This window comes from Dipodomys ordii, unplaced genomic scaffold (genome assembly GCF_000151885.1).
Source record: "Dipodomys ordii isolate 6190 unplaced genomic scaffold, Dord_2.0 Scaffold76, whole genome shotgun sequence".
In the NCBI taxonomy this organism is placed as follows: domain Eukaryota; kingdom Metazoa; phylum Chordata; class Mammalia; order Rodentia; family Heteromyidae; genus Dipodomys; species Dipodomys ordii.
In genome coordinates, this window is record NW_012267292.1 from 10,844,398 (window position 1) to 10,870,251 (window position 25,854).

Sequence of the window (25,854 nt, forward strand, 5' to 3'; positions counted from 1 at the left end):
GAATCGAACCCAGCGCATGCAAGGCAAGCGCTCTACCACTGAGCCACCTTCCCAGCCCTCATCACTTGGTTTTTGCTCCCCAAGTATATCGTTTTACATTCACACTCTGTCATTAATACTATTACTATTATTGTCATTTTAGGTCTAGATTCTACATTGCTAAAATATGCAATTTTGTGTTTTTGAGCTTGTTTTGTCTTGCTCAACATGATGCTCTCCAGTTGTATCCATTTAGCTGTAAATAACATGATTTTATTCTTTATGTAATTTTTTTGAGGGGGGGTCCGGTCATAGGGCCTGAACTCTGGGCCTGGGCATTGTCCCTCAGCTCTTCAGCTCAAGGTTAGCACTCTACCACTTGAGCCACAGCGCCACTTCCGGCTTTTTTCTTTCTGCTTATGTGTTGCTGAGGAATCCAACCCAGGGCCTCAGGCATGCAAGGCAAGCTCTACCACTGAGCCACTTTCCCAGCCCTCTAGTTCTTTCTTCTTATTTGATTTCATTTTTCTTTTTCCATTGATTTATCCCTGGCAGTCTCTGTCTTTGATTCTGGTATCGCCCATCTTGTATATGCATTTATCTGATTGGGAGAAGGGAAGGGAAATAACAAAGTGCATTTGTTGAACGAAGTACAAAAGATGACCCATTGCAACAATGATACTCACAGGACAGACACTATGTCGACAATGAACTTTACAACTTTGTGGGGGGAGGGAAGGGATAGTGGGAGAACAACAATGGAGTTGGTAATGATGTTCAATGAGAAATGTACTTTACTCATGTAAATGTAACTCCACTGTACAGCATCTTTACAATAAAATAAAATTAAAAATCCAAAAACCAAAACAAAAGACATGGTTTAAAAATTAATAATTCTGTAGAGTCATAGAATATTTTAGTTTATAGATGCTTCTTTTTGTAATTATATTGCACAGTCTTCCCATCAGTGGTCAAAAACTGTAAATAGCTTGGCACAGAATAGATTGATTCAAAAATATTAAAATGTTTACATAATAGTTACCAATCTGAGAAACTTTTATATTTTATATAACAGTATCATTCAAATGTAGTCTAGTTCTTGAATTAATAATTTGTCTTTTTTCCAGTTGCTAGAACCTGTCTGTCACCAGCTCTTTGAATTCTATCGTAGTGGAGAGGAACAGTTGCTTCGATTTACACTGCAGTTTCTCCCAGAACTGATTTGGTGCTACCTTGCAGTCTCAGCCAGCAGAAATGTGCATAGCAGTGGATGCATTGAAGCTCTTCTCCTAGGAGTTTACAATTTGGTTTGTATTTAGTGTGCTAAAATGTTTTTTTGACAAAATCAAATGCATAACATTTGCAATTGCTTTTCATTTTAGTAAAGCTAATATTAGTAAAAGTTAATAGTTGTTTTCTATACATTCTCCTGGAAATACTGTTTATGGAGAAAAGCATACATGTAATTATGTAGATATACCCTTCTAGACTGATGGAAGGCTGAGCATCAAAACCATTTTAATATTTTTATAAAGGTAACTGAAAAGTCACAGTGTAGCATTGAAAAACTTTAAACTTGAAGTCCATTTAAACTTATATATGAGTTTTTTTTCTGATAGTCACAAAAAATTAGTGGGAAAGATATAGACTAATATTTACCAACCATGGTCCATAAAATCTGCATTATCTCCAGAGTTAGCACCATTTGTTTAACATATAGTTTGCATTACTAGTAGTTTGTATATTAATTATGATGTCCTATACTTAAGGTTTATACTAAAGTAGAAATTTAGGATCCTTTTCTTGTCAGATTTCATGTTTAAATCACTAATTAATTTAGAAAATATAACTTTTTACATGAGGTTCAAAAGCTTGTGTATCTGTATGTAAGCCATACTGAAAACAATGTTAGTTTTCTTTCAGTGTTCTTTTTGTAAACAGTGCTAGTGACTAATCCCCTGATCCCAAAAGTATGCTATACCACTGAGCTACATCCTCCAGGCTCTCCTTTATTTTAAAGGTGGAACAAAATGTACATTGTAACTACTGGTGTTTATGAATAATGAATAGTAGATCATGTATATTTAAGATTTTAAATTGATTTTAACATTTCTTTGTCCTAGTTCTTTGACTAGTTTTTTAAAAAACTAGTCAAAAAATTTAATTTTTAAGTGACATTATATGTGAAAAGGTAAATATTTTAAGATATTCTCTTTCACTTTTATAGGAAATAGTTGACAAACAGGGACATAGCAAAGTGTTGAGTTTTACGATTCCATCTTTATCCAAACCATCTGTCTATCATGAAGTAAGTGACATTTTATCAAAATGAGTTCATTGTATCCTAATCATTGATAGTGCTATATATTAGGAAGTGCAAAAGGAAAAGGATAAGTTTATTAGTACTTCAAAAATTATGAAGTACCACACTAAGTGTACTATTTCCCACATGAAATGAAAAGTGAAAATTATTAAACTTTAAATTGATATTTGATGATAAGAAAACTATTGAAAGTATCTTTCCCCTCTGGGTGTAGGAGGACATGCCTATAATCCTAGCATGAAGTAGTTGGATGCTGAAGTCTCCAGAGTTTAAGGCCAGCTCCACTACTTAGTGAATGTGAAGCCAAGCTGAGCTATATAGCAAAATTTTGCCTTGAAAAGCAATACAAAGAAAGTATCTAGAGATGTGAAGGAAGAGATGGTAGGGGAAAAACAAAGGCAGAGGCAACAATGCTTGATAAGAAATGTACTCATTACCTTTCTCATGTAACTGTAACCCCTCCTCTGTACAGTATTTAAAAAAATAAAGTCAATCTCTACAGGAGTTCCTAAGATGCCTTGTTTTATTCCTTTAGATGGCAAATAAATATTGCAAATAAATCTCAGAAAAGTATCCCTTTTGAATATTTAGAATGTTTTTATCTATCTTTTGTGATAGAGAAGACTCTGTGTATATGTATATGAATTGTTCAATCTCTTAGTACAAGTTTAAGAAATTAAACTTACTGATCATTAATAGTTTCGTTTTAAATTTTTGTTAGGTAGTCTGAATATTTTTAAGATGTGTGATGCTGCTGGTAGCCATCCTTGGTGCTCTGTATATTTTAAATGTCACATCTTCAGCAGAATAGCTGTGTTTTTCTTTCTTCAAATATCTTTTTCTTTAGCCATCCAGCATTGGCTCCATGGCTCTGACTGAGAGTGCACTGTCGCAGCATGGTTTGTCAAAAGTCGTGTACAGTGGGCCTCACCCTCAGAGGGAGATGCTGACCGCACAGAACAGGTATATTCTGCAGATACAACTTCTATCCTATCACACTGATTTAAAAAAGTATTTTAATAGCTTTACAATAATAGTGTGTGTGATGAGTTAAATGGACCAATTTATTTGCATACGGAGTCATTTTGTAGGACAGGAACACATCTAGACTTGTCACTGTAATTTGCTTCAGATGTCAACTGGAAACTTGAATATTTTTAAAAATTTTATTGTTAAGGGGATGAACAGGGGGGTTACAGTTACATAAGTAAGGGGAAATTGAATATTTAAGGGGGCTTTGTTAGTTGTCAAGTCTTCTTTTCCCTTTAGTTATTGGTATGCATTACTGTAGAAGCCTGTTCTAATACAAAATACCTTTGAATAAAACTGTTCTCTCCTCTATTATAGTTAGCTTTTTAGAATTCTAAAGATTTGTTAATGTTTCTTTGATTTGTCTTCAGGTTTGAAGTGTTGACATTCCTTTTATTGTGTTACAATGCTGCCTTAACCTATATGCCCAGTGTTTCTCTTCAATCATTGTGTCAAATTTGTTCAAGGTAAATTCAAATTCAAATGTTTTTAACATTGAAATATGTAAATCTAGGGTTGTTAGTTACAAATCCAAGCTCCTTTTGTATAATCACGTTTAAAATATTAACTAGTGCAAAGCTGATACAAAGCCTAGCCTACTCAGCACATAGAAAGCTCCTTACAAATGATACCCAAAAAATATGATGAAGAATATGAAACTGGATAACATTTTAATGGAATATTTAACCCAAAAAAAGATGATGCTGTGTATCTAAAAGGATGGAATGGTTGTGATCTTTTTAATCTTTTGGAATGCGGTTGGGTTTTTGTTGTTGTTGTTGTTTGCTTACTTTGTACTGTGCTCTAACTTGGTGCCAAGAACTAAATAAGAAATACATGTTTTTAAGTTTGTCTTTAAAAATTGTCCTGCACTGTTGGTTAAATAAACTATAATTATGTGAATCTTAAACAGTTATAGGTTTAAAATAGAATTTAATGCCTGGGTACATTAGCCTATAACTATAATTTCAGCTGCTTGGGAGGCAGAGATCTGGAGTATTGTAGTTTGAGCCCAGCTTGGGCAAAAAAACTATACCCCATCTCAACAATAAGCCAGGCATGGTGGCATGCATCACTGGTTCCAGTTTCATAGGAAATGTAGGGAAGAGAATTGTGGTCCAGCCTAACCTAGGAAAAAACATAAGACTATCTCTAAAAAATACAGCAGCAAGGTACCAGTGGCTCACAGCTGTAATCCTAGCTATTCAGGAGGCAGAGATCTGAGGATCACGGTTCAAAATCAGCCCAGGTAGAAAAGGCTGTGAAATTCTAATCTCCAATAAACCACAAAAAAAAAAAAAAAAAGCAAGTGGCGCTGTGGCTCAAGTGGTAGAACTCTCGCCTTGAGCTTGAAGAGCTCAGGGACAGTGCTCAGGCTGAGTCCAAACCTCATGACTGACAAAAAAATAAATAAATAACTACAACAAAACAAGCTAAACATGTGGCTTAAGTGGCAGAGCACTTGACTAATAAGTGTAAGACCTGGAGCTCAAGCCCTAATATCACAAACAAACAAATAAGTAAACAAAAACATTCAATTGTTTTTTTAAGTGCATTTAAGAGATAAGAACTTGGCTGAGAACAAGTGCTAAAAGCACTTGCCCAGTACTTCAAGTAAAATAAATATGTAAATAAATAAATACATAAGCAAGCATTTAATAATATTCAAACATTCAATAACATATTTGCTATGTTTGGTATGTTATGACTCCTGTGTTTATTGAGTGACCAAAACATTAACAATACTTAATGCCTAATTTGTAGAATTATGATTTATTTAAAATATTCTCCTTTGCAATTTTGCATGTTTTAATTTTGTGATAAACATATTACCTTTCCTTTTGTTTTTTTAAAAAGAAACAAAACAAAATGATTATTGCCTTTCATGATTCAAGTAAATAAGGTAAATGTTATGGCAATACAGAAGTTATAGGAAATTCATATTTGGAGAGTTTATTTAGAGAATGAAACTTAGCCAGAGAAGTTGTTATAAATATGCTGTCCAAGAACCATTGGAATCATAACAATATACACAAAAATAAAGAGTTGTTTTAGCAAGACAAAATTTATTTCTGGGGAAGGATGTCCCATCATCCAAAAATCTGGCAAGCAAGTACACAGAGCAGGAAGGCTGCTCCCGTTTATCCTTAACACAGCAGGCCCTGCCCCTCTGCTCAGATTAGTTGAGCTCCAGTTCACAGTCTGCTCATGATTGGCTAGTTTGAATTGGGTAAAATGTATTTACGTAAGGTGACATTGAAATAAGATTAACAAATAGCCTCAAAATACACCCATACCCTCTGCTATTTCTTGAACAATCTGAGGTGCATCTTAATTCTATCTATAAAGAAACAATTTACATTTCAACAGGAACTTTTAAGGACCACACTTCATAGAAAAGACAGTTTTTCTCACAATGGATCCACTGAGCAACACTTATCAATCAAATTAAAACAAAATTTAAAAGAACCAGAATTTGACACAAAATGGGACTGAAAGCCTTGAAGATCACATAGAGAAAGAAAACAAGAAGAGGGTGCATGTTAGAGAAGTTGAGAAATAGAGTCTTTCAGATGATTCCTGAGGTGGACAACCTTACTATTTCAAGAACAGTCTACCAAGTGTTACACCTCTTACTTACCAAGTCTTTCTATTTTAATTGTTTTGAGATGCTGGGTACGAACCTAGGGTCCTGAACACAATAGACAAGCACACTAATTGCTGAGCTAGAAACTAATGCCAATGGAGACATTTTTAAATTTTTATGTGTTTTAAAAAGTAATAATAGTTATTATTATTGTTATTATTTTACCATCCTTAAGGCTTGAATTTTGGGCCTGGACACTGTCCCTTGAGCTTTTGTGCTCAAGGCTAGCACTTGAGCCACAGCTCCACTTCCAGCTTTTTGTGGCTAATTGGAGATAAGAGTCTCATAAACTTTTCTGCCTGGACTGGCTTCGATTTGCAATCATCAGATGTCAGCCTCCTCTGAGTAGCTAGGATTACATGTGTAAGCCACCTACACCCAGCAAATGATATGTTTTACTAGCATAGTACATTGAACATCTTATTTCTATATGTAATATAATATTAAAACACATCTAGAATGAGATATTTTCATGTTAAATCTTCTTTTACTTTTTTTTTAACCAATCCTGGGGATGGAACTCAGGGCCTGGGTGCTGTCCCTGAGTCTCTTTGTACTTAAGGCTAGCGCTCTACCACTGAGCCTCAGCATCATTTCCGGCTTCTCTGAATAGTTAATTGGCAATAAGAGTCTCAGGGACTCAGCTGGCTTCAAACTGGGATCCTCAGATCTCAAGATCTCAGCCTCCTGAGTAGCTAGGATTAAAGGCATGTGCCACCAGTGCCCAGCTTTTTTTGCTTTTTTTTTTTTTTTGTCGTTCATGAGGTTTGAACTCTGGGCTTAGGTGCTGTCCCTCTACTCTTCAGCTCAGTGCAAATGCTCTACCACTTGAGCCACAGCGCCACTTCAGTTTTCTGGTGGTTTATTGGAGATATAAGTCTCATAGACTTTCTTGCCTGGGTTGGCTTTGAACAACAATTCTCAGATCTCAACTTCCTGAGTAGCTAAAATTATAGGCATGAGTCACCAGCACCTGGCTTAACATTGAATTCTTTTTTTTTAATTGTGAAAATACTGTACAGAGGGGTTACAATTGCATGGGCAAGATAATGAGTACATTTCTTATCAAGCATTGTTGCCTCCTCCTTTGTTTCCCCTTCGCATCCCATCCTCCCCCCCCACAACCCTATTCCCCCCCAACCAAGAATTCTTGACTTCATTCTCCCCCTTTCTTTTTCATTCATCTACTCCTTTTTCTTTGACTCCATCCCATCCCTTTCAAAAACCTGCTTCCTGATATTCATTTTGTTGAACTTTGACTTTGCCTTTCTAAGGGATTTGAGTTCAAGGGAGTTTTTTTTCCCTTAACATCCAAATGAGAGGATGATGGAAGGGAAAAACAATTTATAAGATAAAGATGTGATAAGGTCACTTTGTTTGTGTCTCATTTCACTGTAGCTCAGTGAAAACTTGGTCATAGGCTGAACTATAAAGGCCATTCCTTCAGGAATACTAGTTTTAGGAATAAATTCATGCAGCATTTTTCACCTGTAGAACTTAAAACACACTATACCTAGCCTTCAGCACAAAATTTTAGGGACAATGCCCAGGCCCTGAGTTCAAGCCGTAGGGCCAGCACAAAAACAAACAAACAAAAAACCCATTAAAGTCTAGGTCCCACTGTTAAGGACTGAAGCATTATCTGAGATGATTGGATCCAAAAATACATGTGTGTGTATGTGTTATTTATACATTTATTTGTAATATGTATATTTGAGCCTTCATAGGTGCTCTAAAACTCTGCTCTAATAGGATCCAGCATAGAAGTTTCCTTGAAATTACTGATGGAAAAAATTAGGAAATAACATGTGTTGATGATTTTTTGTTCTCTATAATTTGAATACACTGCCTTTTAGTAATTATGTGTGTGTGTGTGTGTGTGTGTGTGTGTGTGTACATGTACATGTGTACTGGAGCTTGAACTCAGAGCCTCATTTTTGCTTGGCTTTTTTGCTCAAGGCTGGTGCACTACCACTTGAGCCACAGCTCTATTTCTGTGTTTTTGCTGTTTAATTGGAGATATAAATCTCTTCAGTTTTTCCTACAGGATTGGCTTTGAACCAAGATCCTCACATCTCAGCCTCCTGAGTAGCTAGAATTACATCTGTGAGCCACAGTCGGCCCTCATTAATGTAATCATTTTTACACTATGGGTAGAGAATTGCTAATACCAATTTTACCTAACCAGGTAAAAAAATTGAGTAATCCTTAAACAATTTTAAAAATAAAGTGAAGCAATAGATTGCTTAAAAAATAGCTGTAGGATTTTTTTTTATTTTTTATTTTTATTTTTTGTCAGTCTTGGGGCTTGAGCTCTGGACTTGGGCACTGTCCCTCAACTCTTCAGCTCAAGGCTAGCACTCTACTACTTGAGCCACAGTGCTACTTCTGGTTTTCTGGTGGTTTTTTTGGAGATAAGAATCCCATAGACTTTCCTGCCCAGGCTGGCTTTGAACCTTGATCCTCAGATCTCAGCCTCCTGAATAGTTAGGATTACAGGCATGAGTCACTGGTGCCTGGCAGCTGTAGGATTTTTAACTCTAGATTTTAGTAGAAATTTATTAGATTAATTTACACTATCAAGAAGAATTAATTATGCACAATTTCTCACTAGCTGTAGGAAAGTACAACTGGGAGAAGTTATTCAAAAGATTTAAGCTGTTTTAAGTAATAATAGCTGTTAGGCCACAGGACCTTATATAAAGAGGAACTCTGTGTCAACTTGTCACTTTTGTCCTGTTTACTTGTGTGAAGTTTTACTTTTTATTTTAGATTTTGTATCACTCTGATATCAGTGGAAAAGTCAAACTATTCATTTATCTTAACTCCTGGGATCATAAGAATTTATCCAAGCATTCTAATTCTATCTAAGTCTGTATTTCTTTTGTGTATATGCTGGTATCAGGACTTGAAGTTAGAGTTTCCAGCTCTCAGATTATAGCTAGTTCTCTACAACTTGAATCATTCCTTCTGTTAAACATTTTTCTGGTTGATTAGAGGTGAAATCTTGAGGACTTTGCTACTCAGACTGTCTTTGAAGCATGATCATCCTCTAAGTTTCAGTCTAGTGAGTAGCTAATATTAAGGAGTGAGCTGTTGGTTCCTAGAAGGTTTCAAATGTTTTTAAAGATGAATCAGTTGAGGCAAGAGGATCATGAGTTCCAGGCCAGCAAAAGATATATAGTGAGATGCTGTCTCAAAAGAAAGAAAGTAACAAAGACAACAGAAAAAAGGAAGGAAAGGAAAGGATGTAAGCAAGCAAGCAAGCAAACAAACAAGCAAGAGAGAAAGGAAAGAAAATAAAAGGAAGATACATTAGAAAAATACTTCCATAAGTCTCATCTGTAGCTGTGAAAAGAGTTGATTACAAAACTGTGGTGATAAATTATGATTTCAATAGTTAAATGTTCTTTGATGATGCTAGTACTAGGATTGCATTAGCCAGATGAAAGTGATTACATGGTTTTCATAGCCAATCTAGTCCTTCAGCCATGTGACAGTTTTTAGATTATTGCACAAATTGGTTGTTGTTATGAAGGATACATAGATACAAGAATCATTTCATGTAATACCTGAAGTAAATTCTTTGATACATTTTCCATTTTTAAAAATCTTCTAGTTTCAAAATGTGGTGGTCATAATCAAAACAACCTTAGGTGCTTCCATCCTCTATGTATTCAATCACAAAAACAAAAAACACTCTACTAACAGGTGCCAATGGCTCATGCCTATAATCCTACCTATTCAGGAGACTGACATCTGAGGATCAGGGTTTGGAGCCTGGGAAAGAATGTTCTGGGACTCTTTATCTCCAATTAACCACCAAAAAGCTGGAAGTGTGCTGTGGCTTAAGTGGTTGGTTCAGTGATCTCTTGACCAAAGAATCTCTGGGAGAGTGCTCAGTCCCTGAGTTCAAGCCCCAGGACTGAACCAACAAAAACAAAACAAAAAACACTCTACTGAGGAAAATTCAGTTAAGCCTTGTCTGCCTGGTTCAGATTGATAGCCTGTGTTTTCTTCCTATGTAGTATACATGGACCATTTTAAAAAGATCTGAAAGACAAGATCTAATAATAGGGAACAAATTTTTCTTCTCTGCCAGTGCTAATCACTCTATATGGGACTGCCAAGATGTTTATATTGATCACTAATACAAAGAAATTTTACTAGAATGTACCGAAGTCCTCTAAATTTGAAGAATAATTTCTTTTTTAGCAACATCTTTTGCTCTTTGTTTTAATTTTAATTTTTATTGTTATTATTAAGGTGATGTACAGAGAGTTTATAGTTATATAAGTCAGATATTCAGTACATTTCTTTTTGCAGTGTCACTCCTTCCCTCCATCTGTCTCAGTTTTCCCCCTCCTGTTCCCACCCAAAAGTTGCATAGTTCATTTTCAACATAGTATCTAATGAGTACCATTGCTACATTTGTTCACCTTTTGTCCTTCCATTCTGTGCCCCCCTCCTTGCCTTTCCAAACACAGATAAACAAACAAGATCAAAACGAAGAGAAAGAAACAAGAACAAAGAGAAAAACCTCTTGTTTCCATTTCCTGGAATTCATTTCAATATTGTTACATTTTATTTCTGTCAGATACTTCTTTCAATACATGACTGTTTAGCTGGCCTATCTTGCCTTTTGATGTGGAATATGTTAAAGTAGTTTTTCTGTTTGTTTGCTTTCTTGTGATGCTGGGGATCAAACTCAAGTCCTTGCATATACTAGGCAAGTGCTCTACCATGGAATTACATCTCATGCTGGAATATAAAGTATTGAAGATGAACTGTACTAAGCAATTACATTTAATTTTCTCCCATTAAGGGAATTCCCTCCTTCCTCACTGTGTGTGTGTGTGTGTATGTGTGTGTGTGTATGTATGTGTATACCGGTCTTAGTCATTGTCCTTGAGCTTTTGTGCTCAATTCTAGCATTCTACTACTTGAGCCATAGCTCTACTTCTGGCTTTTTGTAGTTAGTTGGAGCTAAGAGTCTCGGGGGTTTTCCTGCTCATGTAGCTTTGAACCTCAAACCTCAGATCTCAGCTTCCTGAGTAGCTGAGCCACCAGTGCCTAGCTAGAAATCCCTTTATTTTGTTCAACTGCTGAGTTGAGTCATCTAGCTGACTAACTTGGATATGTACTGTTTTGAATTTCTGATAATATATTTATTCATTTGTATCTGTTATGAAATCTGCTTCCCTCATTTGTAGGGCAATTTTCCTGACCTGAACAGATTTCTTCTTGTTTCTGTCTATCAAGGGCACTTTTGTGTGAGAAAGCCATTTTGTATATTAAACTTCTGACTAATAAAATTTGATATATGCATACACATCCAATATGTCTTAACACACTGTTGGCCACTTTGGTGTCATCTATTTAATGGTAGCTCCTTAGGGTTTGAGATGTAGTTCAGTGGTGGAGTGGGAGTGCATGCCTAGCATGCCCAATGCCATGAGATTGGGTCTTGTATCCAAGAATTCAGGAAAACAAAAGAAAAAGAAAAGAGTGACTATCATATTATCATGCCCTAATGATAACTAACAAGTATTGACTGTGGTTGCACAGTGTTACTTTCTATTTTTCTCACTAGTTTGCTATTACTATACCAGCAATTCTACAACATTTCTGATATTAAACCATTCTTTATTCAAAGAAGGTTCTGGTATATTCACAAATTAAAAGCTTCCCAAATTGCCTCACTGAAATGGGCCTTCTAATTAACACATATTAACACAATCTCAAGAGTTTCCTTTCACTGTAAGAATGAAAGTGTCTCTTAACAGAGAATAAGAATCACAGCAAGTTTTCCTCACCAATAAATTTCTGTAACTTCTTCCAACATCTTCCAAAATGGATTTTATTTTAACATAGCTTAAAAATTTGACAAAGGTATACATGTGACCACAGAGAAAACATAGAAGTAGAAGGTACACCACTCAGCTGCTATTTTGTAAGGTTGAATCTGTATGTTTTAGATTTGTGACAGGGAAATCAGAACTTCAATATAAAACACTAATGAACAGAGGAGGCAGACCTTCATATGACAGATAGCATTATTCTTTTTGTTTTAAATTTTATTTAAATTAAGTGAAGTGTACTTGAGAAAATAAATATCCCTGAATAGAGGAATCAGAAAATTGAAAAGCAAATCAGGGCATTCTTAACTACTAAAGAAGGAAAAGTGATCCCATTATTAGCTAACTATGCAGCTAGATAAGTATAGTATGTTTTGGGTCTCAGTTCAACTGTTACCTACTTGGCAAATGACCATATTGTCCTGTTGTCTTCCTCTTCCCCTTCCCCTTCCATTTTCTGATAGATCTTTTCTGACAGGGTCTTACTGCATAGTCTAGGCTAACCTCAAACTCATGATCCTCCTACAATAGCCTGATTTCTGGAATTATAGACATGTATAACCATTTTGGGCTATTAATCATCTTTCTAAGTACTATTCTTACCCATCTCAGGATGATGTCAAATAAATAATCTGATGTTTATTGATTTATTTGTCAAAGCAAAACAAACCCCTTTAGTCGTTTTTTTTCCCCTACATGATCAAACTTGGCTTGTTATATGACATTTTATGATCTGACTCTCACCAGCTAGCTTTCCTTATTTTCTAGAGTCCCAGCATCCCTTCTACTAAAATTTCCTCAGGCTCTTTAATGTGATGTTTTATGCCTTCTCTACTTTTGCAACTTTTCTGTGTTTTCATATTAAAAATACTATTGCTGCAAGGCTCTGTTCAGAGGAATCTTTTCCTGACAATCCCTCTTTTACTTTCCACATGAATTTCATTCTTTTCTTTTGCCACCTCTGGGACTTGCTCATTGCAAGTATTTGCTTAGCATACATTCTCCATGATTAGATTGTGAATCCCTTTAGGAAGTACATTGTTCTCCTGTCTCTCTCTGATAAGCTTTTACTGCATAAATAAATGAATAAGTTTTAAACTCTGTTTTCATAAGTAGCTCTTCATTATTTACTAGGAAAGCAAAATTCTCTAAATTTGTTCTTTAGATTCTAAAAGTAAGACAAGCGTCTTTTAGAGTATAATATGTTTTTCTGTTTTCCTTCTTAATTTTTATTCTTGGTTTCAAAGAGGTTTGAGATCCTCTCAATATTAAATGAATTTATATTTAGTCTTTAAAGTTGGCTTGAATCAATAACATTTTCCAGAAGTTTATTTTTGTGTGTGGTACTGGGAATTGAATGCAGGACCTGGTGCCTGCCCGGCAGGTACTCTACCACAGAACCAGGCCTCCAGAACAGTTTTGTGCTCAGTGTGTGTGTGTGTGTGTGTGTGTGTGTGTGTGTGTGTGTGTGTGTGTGTGTGTGCTGATACTGGGGTTTGAACTTAGGGTCTAGATGCTAGATGCTGTCTCTTAGCTTTTTTGCTTAAGGCTGGCATTCTACAAGTGGAGCCACAGCTCCACTTCCAGTTTTTTTTTTTATTTTTTGTTTTTTTGTGGTTAATTGGAGATAGAGTCTCATAGACTTTTCCTGTCTGGTCTGGCTTCAAACCACAATCCACATATGCCAACTGCCTAAGTAGTTAGAGTTTACAGGTATGAGCCACCAGCATCCAGCTGCACTGATGTTTTTTGCCCCCTTTAGTTATTTTTCAAATAGGGTCTTGCTCTTATCAGGCTAGTTTAGACCACTGTCCTCCTATTTACACTTCCTAAGTATCTGGAATGACAGATGTGCACCAGTACACTCAGGTTTTCATTGTGATGAGGTCTTGAGGTTTGGTTTTTCACTGTTTTATTTTGTTGTTTGTTTGTTTGTTTTTGGTTTGGACTAACCTGGAACCATAATTGCTCAGGTCTCACCTCCCAAGTAGCTTGAATTATAGGCATAAATCACTCCAACTACACCTAGCCTGAATATCAGAAAGATGAAACATATATGATTGGGGTAGGGGTGGAGGTAAGGAAGGGGGATGGATGAATGGAAAGAGAAATAGTGGGTGAATAATGTATGTATGTTAAAATGAAACTCAGAATTGGATTGGGAACAGATGGGATGAAACTGATTAAGATGCATTGTATACATAAATAGACATGTTGAATTGAAATCACCCTTTGTACAGCAGTATGAAGAAAATAATAGCCATAAAGTAAAAAGGTAGAAATTTGTTGTTTTAAAAGAAGTAAATATTTATTATATAAAATTTAGAGAATATATGTAAACAATATTTTTATCCTGAAGTTTTATCAAATTCTGTCAGGAATTGGAGATCATACTGTAACAGTTCCATGTGATAAGCTTTGTGGTAGACAAATAATAATTGAATTGACCCAAGTTAGTAAGCCAACCAGTAAGAGATTCTGCTTCTTTTAGTGTGTGATGCTGGGGATTGAACTCAGGGTGATTCACTTATTATTAGATATCAGTATGCCTCTAACTTTATAAATATTTTTCAATTTTACTTATTGAGAAAAATGTTATAGACAACTGTTTTGTTTGGAATGATTCTTTGTTTCATAGGTATTGTTATTATTGGCTTGTAAAATTTAAAAATATTACCTAATTTATATAAATTTTACAACTATATTTATTTGCAGAATCTGTGTTTGTGGATATCCTCGACAACATGTAAGAAAATACAAAGGCATGAGTAACAGGATACCAGTTTCTTCAGGTTTCATGGTGCAAATGTTAACAGGAATTTATTTTGCCTTGTAAGTTTATCTCATATACAAAGCATATCTTTTTTGTAACATGATAGTTTGTTCATTTTTACTAAAAATCTCAGTAGATAAGCGGCATTTTATGAAAGAATAAGAATCAAGATCTTGATAATAGTATTACTTAAAATTTATCTTTTAAAGTAGTGAGTACTTAGAAACCAACTAAAATGATATTTTTTGGTTAATTCAAGGACAGAATGAAAGTGAATGATGTTTAAATATACTCAATCCCTTTATTCATTACTCTTTTTACTATAGTTTACAAAAAGGATTTTTCATCTGTTGAATATCTTTCTGTTTCCAGAATTTTTTTGCTCTCCAAAAGCATTTTAGAGTCTCTTTAACCAGAAATCATTTGCTACTATTAATTACTGGTATTCAGTCTTATGTAATAACTTATGCATTAGTATGCATGTTTGAAGCTTATTACACATATACTGTGCTTTGTATTATACTCACTTGATTGTTTTATTTTCTCTGGTACATTATCAGCTTCTTGACTGAAGGCAAAATTTATGGTGTGTGAACCAAATCTAGCCTGCTACATATTTTTGTAAACTTTTACTAAATCACAGTCATGCCCTTTTTTCTTTGTCTTTAATTTTGAATCTTTAATGTCTGTGAAGCTGCCTTCAATTTACTTATTCTTTCCTTGATTTGACAGTCTACTGGAAGCCACTGAAAGCATCCTTCATCCTTTATTGTTTTAGGTCTAGTCTTTTCATTTGACTTTATCATAGTTCCCATCTCTGCTGAATTTTCCACCTATTGTGAATGTTGTCTATCTTTCCACTAGAACATTTAATATCTTTTTTTTGGGGGGGGGGTCCGGTTGTGGGGCCTGAACTCTGGGCCTGGGCACTGTCCCTCAGCTCTTCAGCTTAAGGCTAGCACTCTACCACTTGAGCCACAGCACCACTTCCAGCTTTTTTCTTTTTGCTTATGTGGTGCTGAAGAATCGAACCCAGGGCCTCATGCATGCAAGCCAAGCGCTCTACCACTGAGCCACCTTCCCAGCCCCTAGAACATTTAATATCTTAATCAGTATTTTTTTTTGTGTGTATGTGTGCCAGTTCCAGGGCTTGAACTCAGGATCTGGGTGCTGTCTCTGAGCTTTTTTCCTCAAGGCTAGTGCTCAACCACTTGAGCCACAATTCCACTTCTGGCTTTTTGGTGGTTTATTGGAGATAAGAGTCTCATGGATTTTTCTGCTTGGGCTGGCCTTGAACCTTGATCCTCAGATCTCAGCCTCCTGAGTAGCTAGGATTACAGGTGTATGCCACTGGCGCCTGACTACTTCAAATTCCTATAGTGCTGTTATCTTGCATTTATTTAGGGTAGGAGCTGGATTGTTGGAGGATTTTCCTCAATATTCCTTTTCCATTCTCAGGTTTCAGCTTTCCCTGCAGGCCTGCCCCTCAGGAAGAGTCCCCCCATGTTTTTAGCCCTCTTCTAGCATTAGGAGTGCTCTTGCTTGTTTCTAGATGTTGTTACACTAGGCTGGTGGTGATGGTGGGGGTGGCAAGTGGTGTCCTCTGTTCTCTTGGTCCAGCCCATTGTGGACAGTATCTTGTTCCCTGTGTCTCAGAGATAGTATTTCCCAGTGTCCCTGTTCCTTCTCTAGTTGTAAGGGACCCCTAATGATATCAGCAGAGAATGATGTTTTCTTATTTCTTTTTTTTCTTTTCTTTTCCTTAAAGCTACAGTTGGTCTTCACCTATTTCCTAGGGATAAAAGGCTTTTTTTCTTGCTCCCCAGAAGCTTTAAACTTTTGTTGCACATGAAGAAATGGTTAGGCTGTGTCTCTGTGCATTTCTCACATGAATGGCCACTCTGTTCCTCAGGTCTGCAAAACAGAGTGCAGCTTTTTTTGGTCCTTGGCTGTTTCGTCTTCCATGTGAAGCAGGACAAGTGTGGTTTTTCTCATATATGTGCTCCTAGAGGATCTGTACTCTCCTGCTAGCCTGTGAGACAACTTAAAGAATTTGTCTTTCTTACCCATTTGTATTATAGCCTACTCTCCTTAGGGTTTAGGCTACATAGTTGCCCTGTGGTCCCAACTCTCTGATGAAGTCATGAAAGGTTACCTTGTGGTGAAGATTACCTGGATTTATCTTGATTTTAGGATGAGTGTACTGCACTTTCCAGTTTTTTAGGCTTCAGCTTCGCTTGAGCTTTTTTATTTATGGTGGTACTGAGGTTTGAACTCAGGAACACAGAGCCTTGAACTTGCCAGGCAGGTGCTCTTACACTTGAGCCCTACCCATCATCACCTGCACTTTTTATATAATTTACATCTCTTAATTTTGTTGACAGATAAACAAGCTGTTTACTTATAAAAAATTTATTCAGAAATGCTAAAAACAGAAGGGTTGTAGTTACATAAGACAGAGTATATTGCCTTTAGTATGCTTTTTACTTTTTATTAGTTAGCTAATATTTAAGAAGAGTTTGGTATATGTTTGAAAATTATGCATATATTCCACACATACACTTTCCTTATCATATTTCTCTCATAATTACAATATACATTATGTACATTTCTTTTTTCTTTTTTTATTGTCAAAGTGATGTACAGAGGGGTTACAGTTACATAAGTAAGGCAATAAATATATTTCTTGTCAAACTTGTTACCTCTTCCCTTATTTTTCTCCTTACTTTCCCTCCTTCTCACCCTCTTCACCCCCAAGTTGTACAGATCCTTTCCAACATATTGTCTTGTGTATATTGCTGTTGCATTGGTTCTTTGTCTCACCATTCTGTCATTCCCCTTCCCTTCCCTAATTCAAATAAATGTATATACAATACCAGGGTACCAAAATCAAATCCATACTATAGGAGGAAGAACATACAAAAGAAACAAAAAAAATCACATAGTACATTAAAAACAACAACAAAGGAATACCTCTTGTGTCCATGTCTTGGAGTCCATTTTGCTTAGTGTCATCTTATGTGGTCATATGTACATAGCTATTGAGCTTTTTTGCTCATCTGCTAAGATTATTCTAATTATTGCAAATAAGAGAAACCATGTGACCTATGTTTCTTTGGGTCTGGCTTACTTCACTTAATATGATTTTTTTTTTGGGGTCCGGTTGTGGGGCCTGAATTCTGGGCCTGGGTGCTGTCCCTCAGCTCTTCAACTCAAGGCTAGCACTTTACCACTTGAGCCACAGCGCCACTTCCGGCTTTTTTCTTTTTGCTTATGTGGTGCTGAGGAATAGAACCCAGGGCCTCATGTATGCAAGGCAAGCACTCTACTACTGAGCCATCTTCCCAGCCCCTTAATATGATTTTTTTTGCAAGTCTTTCCATTTCCTTACAAATGGGGTAGTGTCATTCTTTCTGATGGAAGCATATATATATATATATATATATATATATATATATATATATATATATATTACATTTTCTTGATCCATTCATCTACTGAAGGGCATCCATTATGTACATTTCTAAATGGCCTTCGGGATGTGAAGAGATAGTCAGGTACCAATGGCTCATGCCTACAATCCTAGCTATTCAGAAGTTTGAGATATGAGGATCATGGAGCCAGCCCTAGGCTGTGAAGTCCATGAAACTCGTATCTCCAATAAACTACTAAAACAAAACAAAACAGAAGTGGAGCTGTGGCTCAAGTGGTAGAGTGCTGGCCTGGAGCCAAAAAGCAGGGATTGACCTTCAGGCCCTCAGTTCAAGTCCCAGAACCAGAACCAAAAAAAGAGAAAAAAGAATGTAAAGAAATAACTATACAAGATCCTAATGTGTAGTAGATTCGTATTAAAAGCCATAGGAATTACTGAGTAATTTGACTACAAAGTGTTCTGAGCATTATTCTAAGATATGTATATATAAAATCCCTTTATGTATAAAATCCTTTGACTTGCTTTAAAAGTATAAGCTGCTTTGAAATTGTTCTAGCTTTTGGTCTCTGTACTATAAATAGTCATGTTCTTTAGAAAAGAAATGTACTTCTATAAAATTGTCTTTGCCATTAATAGGCTTTCAGATAATAGGAATTCAAATATTTAAAAATACATTTTTAAGTGAAGTAGAATGTTACACAGTGTATTAATGCGGTCAATTACTTTCCTTAATGAACATAAGTTTCTCATTATATTTGTACAGTTATATTAATTTATTAAAAATAAAAATACTTTAATTCATTTGATTTAATAGATACAATGGAGAATGGGATCTAGCTCAAAAAGCATTGGATGATATTATATATAGAGCCCAGCTAGAATTATATCCAGAGCCACTGCTGGTAAGTGTCTCACTTAATTATGGAAAATTTTAATTTATGAATTTTCAATAAGTAGAGAAGTAGTCATTCATAGTATACTAATATGCCACTGATTCATACTCCTACAATATTGAGGAAATACTATATTTGAAAGTTATATGAAATGTTGAATGTTTTTCTTCATATGTGGAAGCTAGAATTAGCCTATAAATTAATAAATAAATGCATTAAAGTATATAAAAATATATACTTGCATACCACCTAATGCATTTATTCAAATAGTGGGAGAATTCAAATAATGTGATCCCTTAGAAAAGCAAAGGCAAAGTAACAAAATGAATGCCAGGAAAGGGACATTTGAAAGGGTTGGGAAGGGAATGAGGAGTGAAAAGAAGGGGAGAAAGGAGTCAAGAATTTGGTGTATATCCTACAAAATTTAAGAAAAGTTTGGGAAGGAGAAAGGTGGATAGGATGGCTGAGAATGTTGAAAGGAATGACATTGATCAAGATGTATTGTATTTATAAACTGCTTTGATAAATGACAACTCCTTTGTACAACTATTTAAAGATAATAAAACTAAAAAGGACATATATAAAAAATTAGACTTTTTAGTAACTTAATAAAAATAAACTTTTTGTTACAGGAAGCTCTTCTTAACATGAATTTAGATGCTTTTATTAATTATCATTAAAAATTTGGAAACCTAATTAAATATTTTGAAATTTTTAATTTCATCACATATTATTTTTAAGATTTCTTTAAGATTTCTTCTGAGCCTCTTACTCTTTATAATAGAGGACTTATGTATGATGAATACCTTAGAGAGAAATTCTTTTTATACCTGTTAACATTTAACCTTTTGTTTTATCTAAGAGTAAAATAATATGTCCATTAATGTCAGTCTTAAACTATATTTTTCCATTTTAGGTTGCTAATGCAATAAAGGCTTCGTTGCCTCATGGTGCCCTGAAATCTAGTAAGGAAGGTACAAGATGTATTCAAGTTGAAATCACACCAACATCCTCTAGAATATCAAGAAATGCAGTAACCAGCATGTCAATAAGAGGTCACAGGTGGAAAAGACACGGTAAGAAATATATAACTCTTCAAATTAGAGTACTGCTCACTTGTTCACATTTTTCTCTGTGCTTATGATGCTGGAAATTTCAACTTTAGTAAACAGTACTATAGTAGCTTGCAAGAAAAGATTGTCAAGTCACTTTAACTCCTGATTTATTATCTAGAGCAATAAGGAAGGTGCAGCATAGATATATGTAACATGTGTATATAATAAATATAAGTATGTAGAACATATATATATAACATATAAATATGTGGGGTTTTTTTAAGCTATAGGCTTTTAAGTTTTATTTCAACAGAGTAGGAAAAGAAGGAAAATGCACTTTAAAATTAGTCATACATTTTGCGTTTCTATTGTTAAGTATTTGCAGATATTCCTTAATATTTGTCAGTTTTCAATTAACTATTTAGCAGGTAAACTTACCTATTGAAGTAGAAGAACTACTAGGGACTTTAAACATCTTGTCTGAACTTCTTGGTAAAGACAGCACTAAATATTTCTTTTTTTATATGTTTTAAGATTGTTTATTGTTTGTGTTATTATTCCTTCTTTTCTGCTTCATTTTATTATTTTAAATTATAGTGGAAGTTAATTTTATTTATCATGGTCTTTTCAGTGTTTCCCTATTACCCTCCCTTCTCTTTTAATTTATTCCTTATTTAATTGCATTTTTTATATCTTTCTTCTATCTAGAAGTTGTTATAGTGGCAAGGATCAGTGTAAGAAGAGGATTAATGTCACCTTCCTCAGAAGGTGACCTTTGGATTGGAGGCAAAACCATTCTTTGCTCCAAGCAAACATATGTATTAGGGGTAAAACAAAATCCAGTGTATATTTCTGTGATGAAAATGATAGCTTCCTTTGACATACTGTATTTGGTTTCAGCACTGTCTGTGGCTCTGTAGAGGAAATGGGGAAGGAAAACAATAAGTCATGTAGAAAGCTAACTATGAAAACAGTTTACATTTTTTTTCTCTCCCAGAATCTAGGAGGTGGTACACCAAAAAAAGACTAAAGATGAAATTATTACCCTAGCTATAATAATGACTCAGTTTAACCAGTAATTGTTCTCGGCCTTGTTTTTTAAAAAAAGTTACTGTGAGTTTGCTGTTAGGAAGGCAAATCATACTACTATTCAAGACATCCAATATCTAGGCATGTTCAATTTCTTCAGTTAAAATCATGCTGTTGAACAAGATTAGATGGCAGGTATAAAGTAATTTAATAAAAAAATAGTGATACATCAAAGTTCAGTGTTTCTTTTCTGGCATCACTGTCCAAAAATAGTTGCAGAGGCAACAAACCAGATTATATTGGGCTCAGTGGACATAATCACTTCCAAACTATTGCCCCTGGAAATATAAGAATAAATTTTAATTCCTTTTCCACTTTCCCTTCTTGCTGTTTAGGTGGACATATTGGGAATTAGGTGGGGAGGGGGGAACATAGTCTGTGTAGTTTAAAATGTGAAAAATATTACAGTACTCTTGTATTTGTGCATACGTGTGAGTGTATATGTGTACATGCATGTGTGTATGTGTGTCTGTGTCTGTGTCAAGGTATGGATTTAACAGAAGGAAATATTTACCATGCAATAAAATAGAAAGTATTTTCTAGAAATATTTTGTGGGAAAATTTACCAAAAGAAAAGACGAATATATGGGTATCTATTAGATTCTTAAATATCTTATAGGTTCTTTTTTCTGGGGGGGGGGGTCCAGTCCTGGGGCCTGAACTCTGGGCCTGGGCTCTGTTCCTCAGCTCTTCAGCTCAAGGCTAGCGCTCTACCACTTGAGCCACAGCGCCACTTCCGGCTTTTTCCTTTTTTTGCTTATGTGGTGCTGAGGAATCGAACCCAGGGCCTCAGGCATGCAAGGCAAGTGCTCTACCACTGAGCCACCTTCCCAGCCCCTCTTATAGGTTCTTTTTTGGCTGCCACTTGAGAGTTTGTACTTTGTAGTAGGGCTACTGCCTCATAAAATACCCTTCTTTATGTTTATTCAGTCTTCACAGCTCTTAACAATTGAGCAAGTCCTATTAATGAGAACAAAATTGTCATAAATGAGGATGTTGAAGAGAACAAGCTGTGAAAAACCAAGTCACATGCATGATCAGATACATAATATTGCTTAGCCTTCTTTGCCCTCTTCTATAGTGAAAATTCCCTTTATCCTGTAGACTATAAAATATTCCATGTCTATGATGATGATTATTTACCTACAGGTAGTTTGTGTTCTCTCTTTTTAGGGTTGTCTTGATTTTCCTTCTATGATCTGTTCCTATAACAAACTACACAAAGTTGAGAACTTACAATGAAACGAAGTTTATTTACTGTATGATCAGGAAGTTTATTTAATATATGGTTGAGCAACTTCATCTGTTTGGCTTGTCAAAAAACTCTTGTGGGATCACACTGTGTGGGGAAAAGGAAACAAACAGCTGTGTAGGAAAGGCTAGGGGTCAGCTTGTGAGGTGGCCTTGCTTCATAGCAATACACTCTAAGTTACTGACCAAAGCCCTACAGCAATTACTTTCAAGGGCAGCATCCCCAATGACCTAAGTATCTCCCAACAGGCCCCACATCTGAAGATTCCACCACCTTTTACATCACACTGGAGACCAAGATACCAGCACATGAACTCTCCACAGACATACTCAAACCATATTTAAGTCACATAGCACCTTCCTAGAGTAATTTTTCATTAAATTTCCATGCTCTGCTGAGTTAATTGAAACCATTCCTATTTTCTGCCTTCATGATCCTGCTTCCTGTTTGGGCACATTATTTTTCTAGGCTCTCTATTCAACATTGGCTTTCTAGGAGAAGATAGGTATCTTTGATATTGTCTCTAACTAGACAATTCTCAAATTATAAATTTAAATTTTTGAATTATACATAAAATTACACTTATTGTCTTTGACTGGTTTTCCAGCACACCAAAATTCTAGTATATAAACCATACTTATTTCCTTGTACTTTTCATTCTTACTGGTACATCTTTCAGAGCAAATTTAAGGGCTATTTCTTTTGTTCTCCACAATTACTTCTGCCCCTGTGACTCATTCTTTTACTTTAAGAAATTATATACATAAGCAATTTTCCTCCCATCTTTTAAAATAGTTTTTTGAAATACCACTCTTTTGTTTTATAGAAGTCTAATTAGATTATGGCTACAAATAATAAGTGCTTATAATTTTAGCCAACAAATACCTAATAAAAGCCCCATCCACTGGGCGCTGGTGGCTCACGCCTGTAATCGTAACTATTCAGGAGGCTGATATCTGAGGATCACAGTTCAAAGCCAGCTGGGGCAGGAAAGTCTGTGAAACTCTTATCTCCAATAAACCATCAAAAAAATGGAAGTGGTGCTGTAGTTCAAGTGGTAGAGTGCTAGCCTTGAGCTGAAGAGCTGAGGGATAGCACCCAGGCCTAGAGTTCAAGCCCCATGACCAACAAAAATAAAAAATAAATATAAAAAAACAAAAAGCCCCATCCATTCCAATGCTTCCTACTATTCTTTACACTTGTATATTTGTGAGATGATTAGGCAAGTAAGTGAAAGCCATTTGTATACTGAAAGCACCACACAAAGGCTAAGAATTGTTTATCTTATTAGCTATACAACAATTATAGTTTTTAACTTTTTATTAACTAATTTACCACTCAAGTGGATGTGTGACCATTTGATCCTGTGATTGATTAGTCCTTTCATAAAATTTTTATTAAGCTTTCTTACTTTTGAATACTTGAAATTTGAGACAGCAGGATCACGAATTTGAGGCCAGGAAACCCCATCTCAAAAGCCTTAAAGAAAAAGAAAAATTGTCAGTTTGTGAGTACTATCAAAACCAGAAATATATATATATGTTATATAATGGTAACAATCAGCTTAATGATTTTTGTTTTGGTTTTTGTAGCCCTGAAGTATAGTTCTTCTAACTTGTTTGTATGACTTATGTCACTATTAGAGTCATGATTTTAAACCTGTTGTTTTAATATCTATTATATTAATCTCTAGTTAATGTCAAAATAGAAATTGACATATAATTACAACTGCTTGCAACAAATGTGTATATTAATAAAAATAATTTTATAAATTAGATACTATGAATTTTTCTCTAATTTTGGTAGGCATATGTTAAATGGTTTTATTTTGGTAGCACCACTACTATTTATTTAGTGGTACTGGGTATGGAATTCTGGGCTTGCACCTATAGGCAAGTATTCAGGGTTTCCTTATGTAGTTCAGGCTAGCCAATGAACTTGTTATGTAGCCTAGGCTGGCCTTAGCTTCCAAGTGCTGAAATTATAGGTGTATACCACACAAGAGAGAGAGGGGAGTGGGGAAGAAGAGGGAGAGGGAGAAGGTGAGGGAGAGGGAGAAGGAGAGGGAAAGGGAGAGGAGAGGGAGAGGGTGAGGGAGAAGGAGAGTGGGAAGGAGGTAGAGAGGGAGGGAGGGAGGGGGCTGGAAAGGTGGCTCAGTGGTAGAGTGCTTGCTTTGCATGCATAAGGCCCTGGGTTTGATTCCTCAGCACCCCATAAGCAGAAAAAAAGCCAGAAGTGGCACTGTGGCTCAAGTGGTAGAATGCTAGCCTTGAGCTGAAGAGCTGAGGGACAGTGCCCAAGCCCAGAGTTCTTACCCCACGACTGGAAAAACAAAAACAAAAAAACCTGTTTGTGATTTAGAAAATGTTAGTAAGTTTCTATCACATAATAAGATGTATAACACAAAAAAGTACTTTCTATTGAACAAATCTAAAGAATCATAGATAAATTTCAGCTAAGTATTTTTTAATAATTGTACATAAATACTTCAAAACATTTGTAATTTTCTAGTTACTAAGTAAGGTGAATTCATAAATCGATAAAGATATGGGATATTTATTTTGCAAATTTGATTTCATGACTATGATAAATATCTTAAATTGAGGAGAAATAAAATTGCTAATTGGTTTATAAAATTTTGAAAAACAAAGATGCTAGTAATTTTAAACTAAGTAGCTACTGGAATCACTTCTGTATCTACAATTGGAACTTATAATGCTTGTGTTTTTACTGTAAAATGTATACTAAGGAAATGTAGAAAAAACCTAGCTGGCAGCTTTATAAAAAGACTTAAATTTTTTAGTATCATTTGAGGAGTTCCATTGCTTTCAATATATTAACTGCTATTCGAGGAATAAATTTTTCTGTGTCAATACAGATGAAATAAATAAATAAAACATTTGGACAAAAAAAAGAGCCTCTCCTTTCTGACCAAGCATTTTATGAATTTTTCCTGGCATTTTTATATAAAACTTTACATTCATGGTGAGCAAAATAAAATAGTGGGAAATATCATATGATATAAAGAAAAAACATATTAAACAAAGAGCTAAAATATGTTGGACATGTGAAATTCTATATAACAAGAAAATTTGAGTAAAGAACCTGGCTCAGCCAGGGTTAGAATCAAACAAACAAAAAACTCCCTCTATTTCTAGATACAATGAAGTAAAAAATTTACAAATAATGAAGCAAGATAGCTTAGAATTATTGTTCTTATGAGGCAAACACCCTTGCTTGAAAATGACTATGTTCTACATTTTACTAAGGAAGCCTTTTATAATTCTTGCTGTAGTTTAAGAAGGTTGCTATTTATTTTTGAGGCACTATTCCTTTGACCTTTTTATAAGCACAGCACATTGCACAACAAAGACAAAATAGGCCTTTGTAGATTGGTATAAACAGATTTTTAGTAGATGTAGCTTACCTGTTTTAGGTCTCTCTGGTCAAGAAGTTCTCTAATAATCATAAAGGATTCATCTGATCCAGCAATATCAATATGTTGAAATTTTATCAACAATCA

At 35.2% G+C, this 25,854-nt stretch overlaps 1 protein-coding gene across 2 annotated transcripts in view; it reads left to right on the forward strand.

Annotated features, from left to right (window-relative positions):
* Fam126a (family with sequence similarity 126, member A) overlaps positions 1-25,854 on the forward strand; it is a 90,204-nt gene that overhangs the window by 56,598 nt on the left and 7,752 nt on the right. For both annotated transcript variants that reach the window (XM_013024458.1, XM_013024459.1), the window contains exons 4-10: positions 1,107-1,286; positions 2,207-2,287; positions 3,150-3,265; positions 3,703-3,798; positions 14,552-14,668; positions 18,857-18,944; positions 19,852-20,011. In XM_013024458.1, coding sequence (XP_012879912.1) covers positions 1,107-1,286; positions 2,207-2,287; positions 3,150-3,265; positions 3,703-3,798; positions 14,552-14,668; positions 18,857-18,944; positions 19,852-20,011 — 838 coding nt within the window. The remainder of the gene's footprint in view (positions 1-1,106; positions 1,287-2,206; positions 2,288-3,149; positions 3,266-3,702; positions 3,799-14,551; positions 14,669-18,856; positions 18,945-19,851; positions 20,012-25,854) is intronic.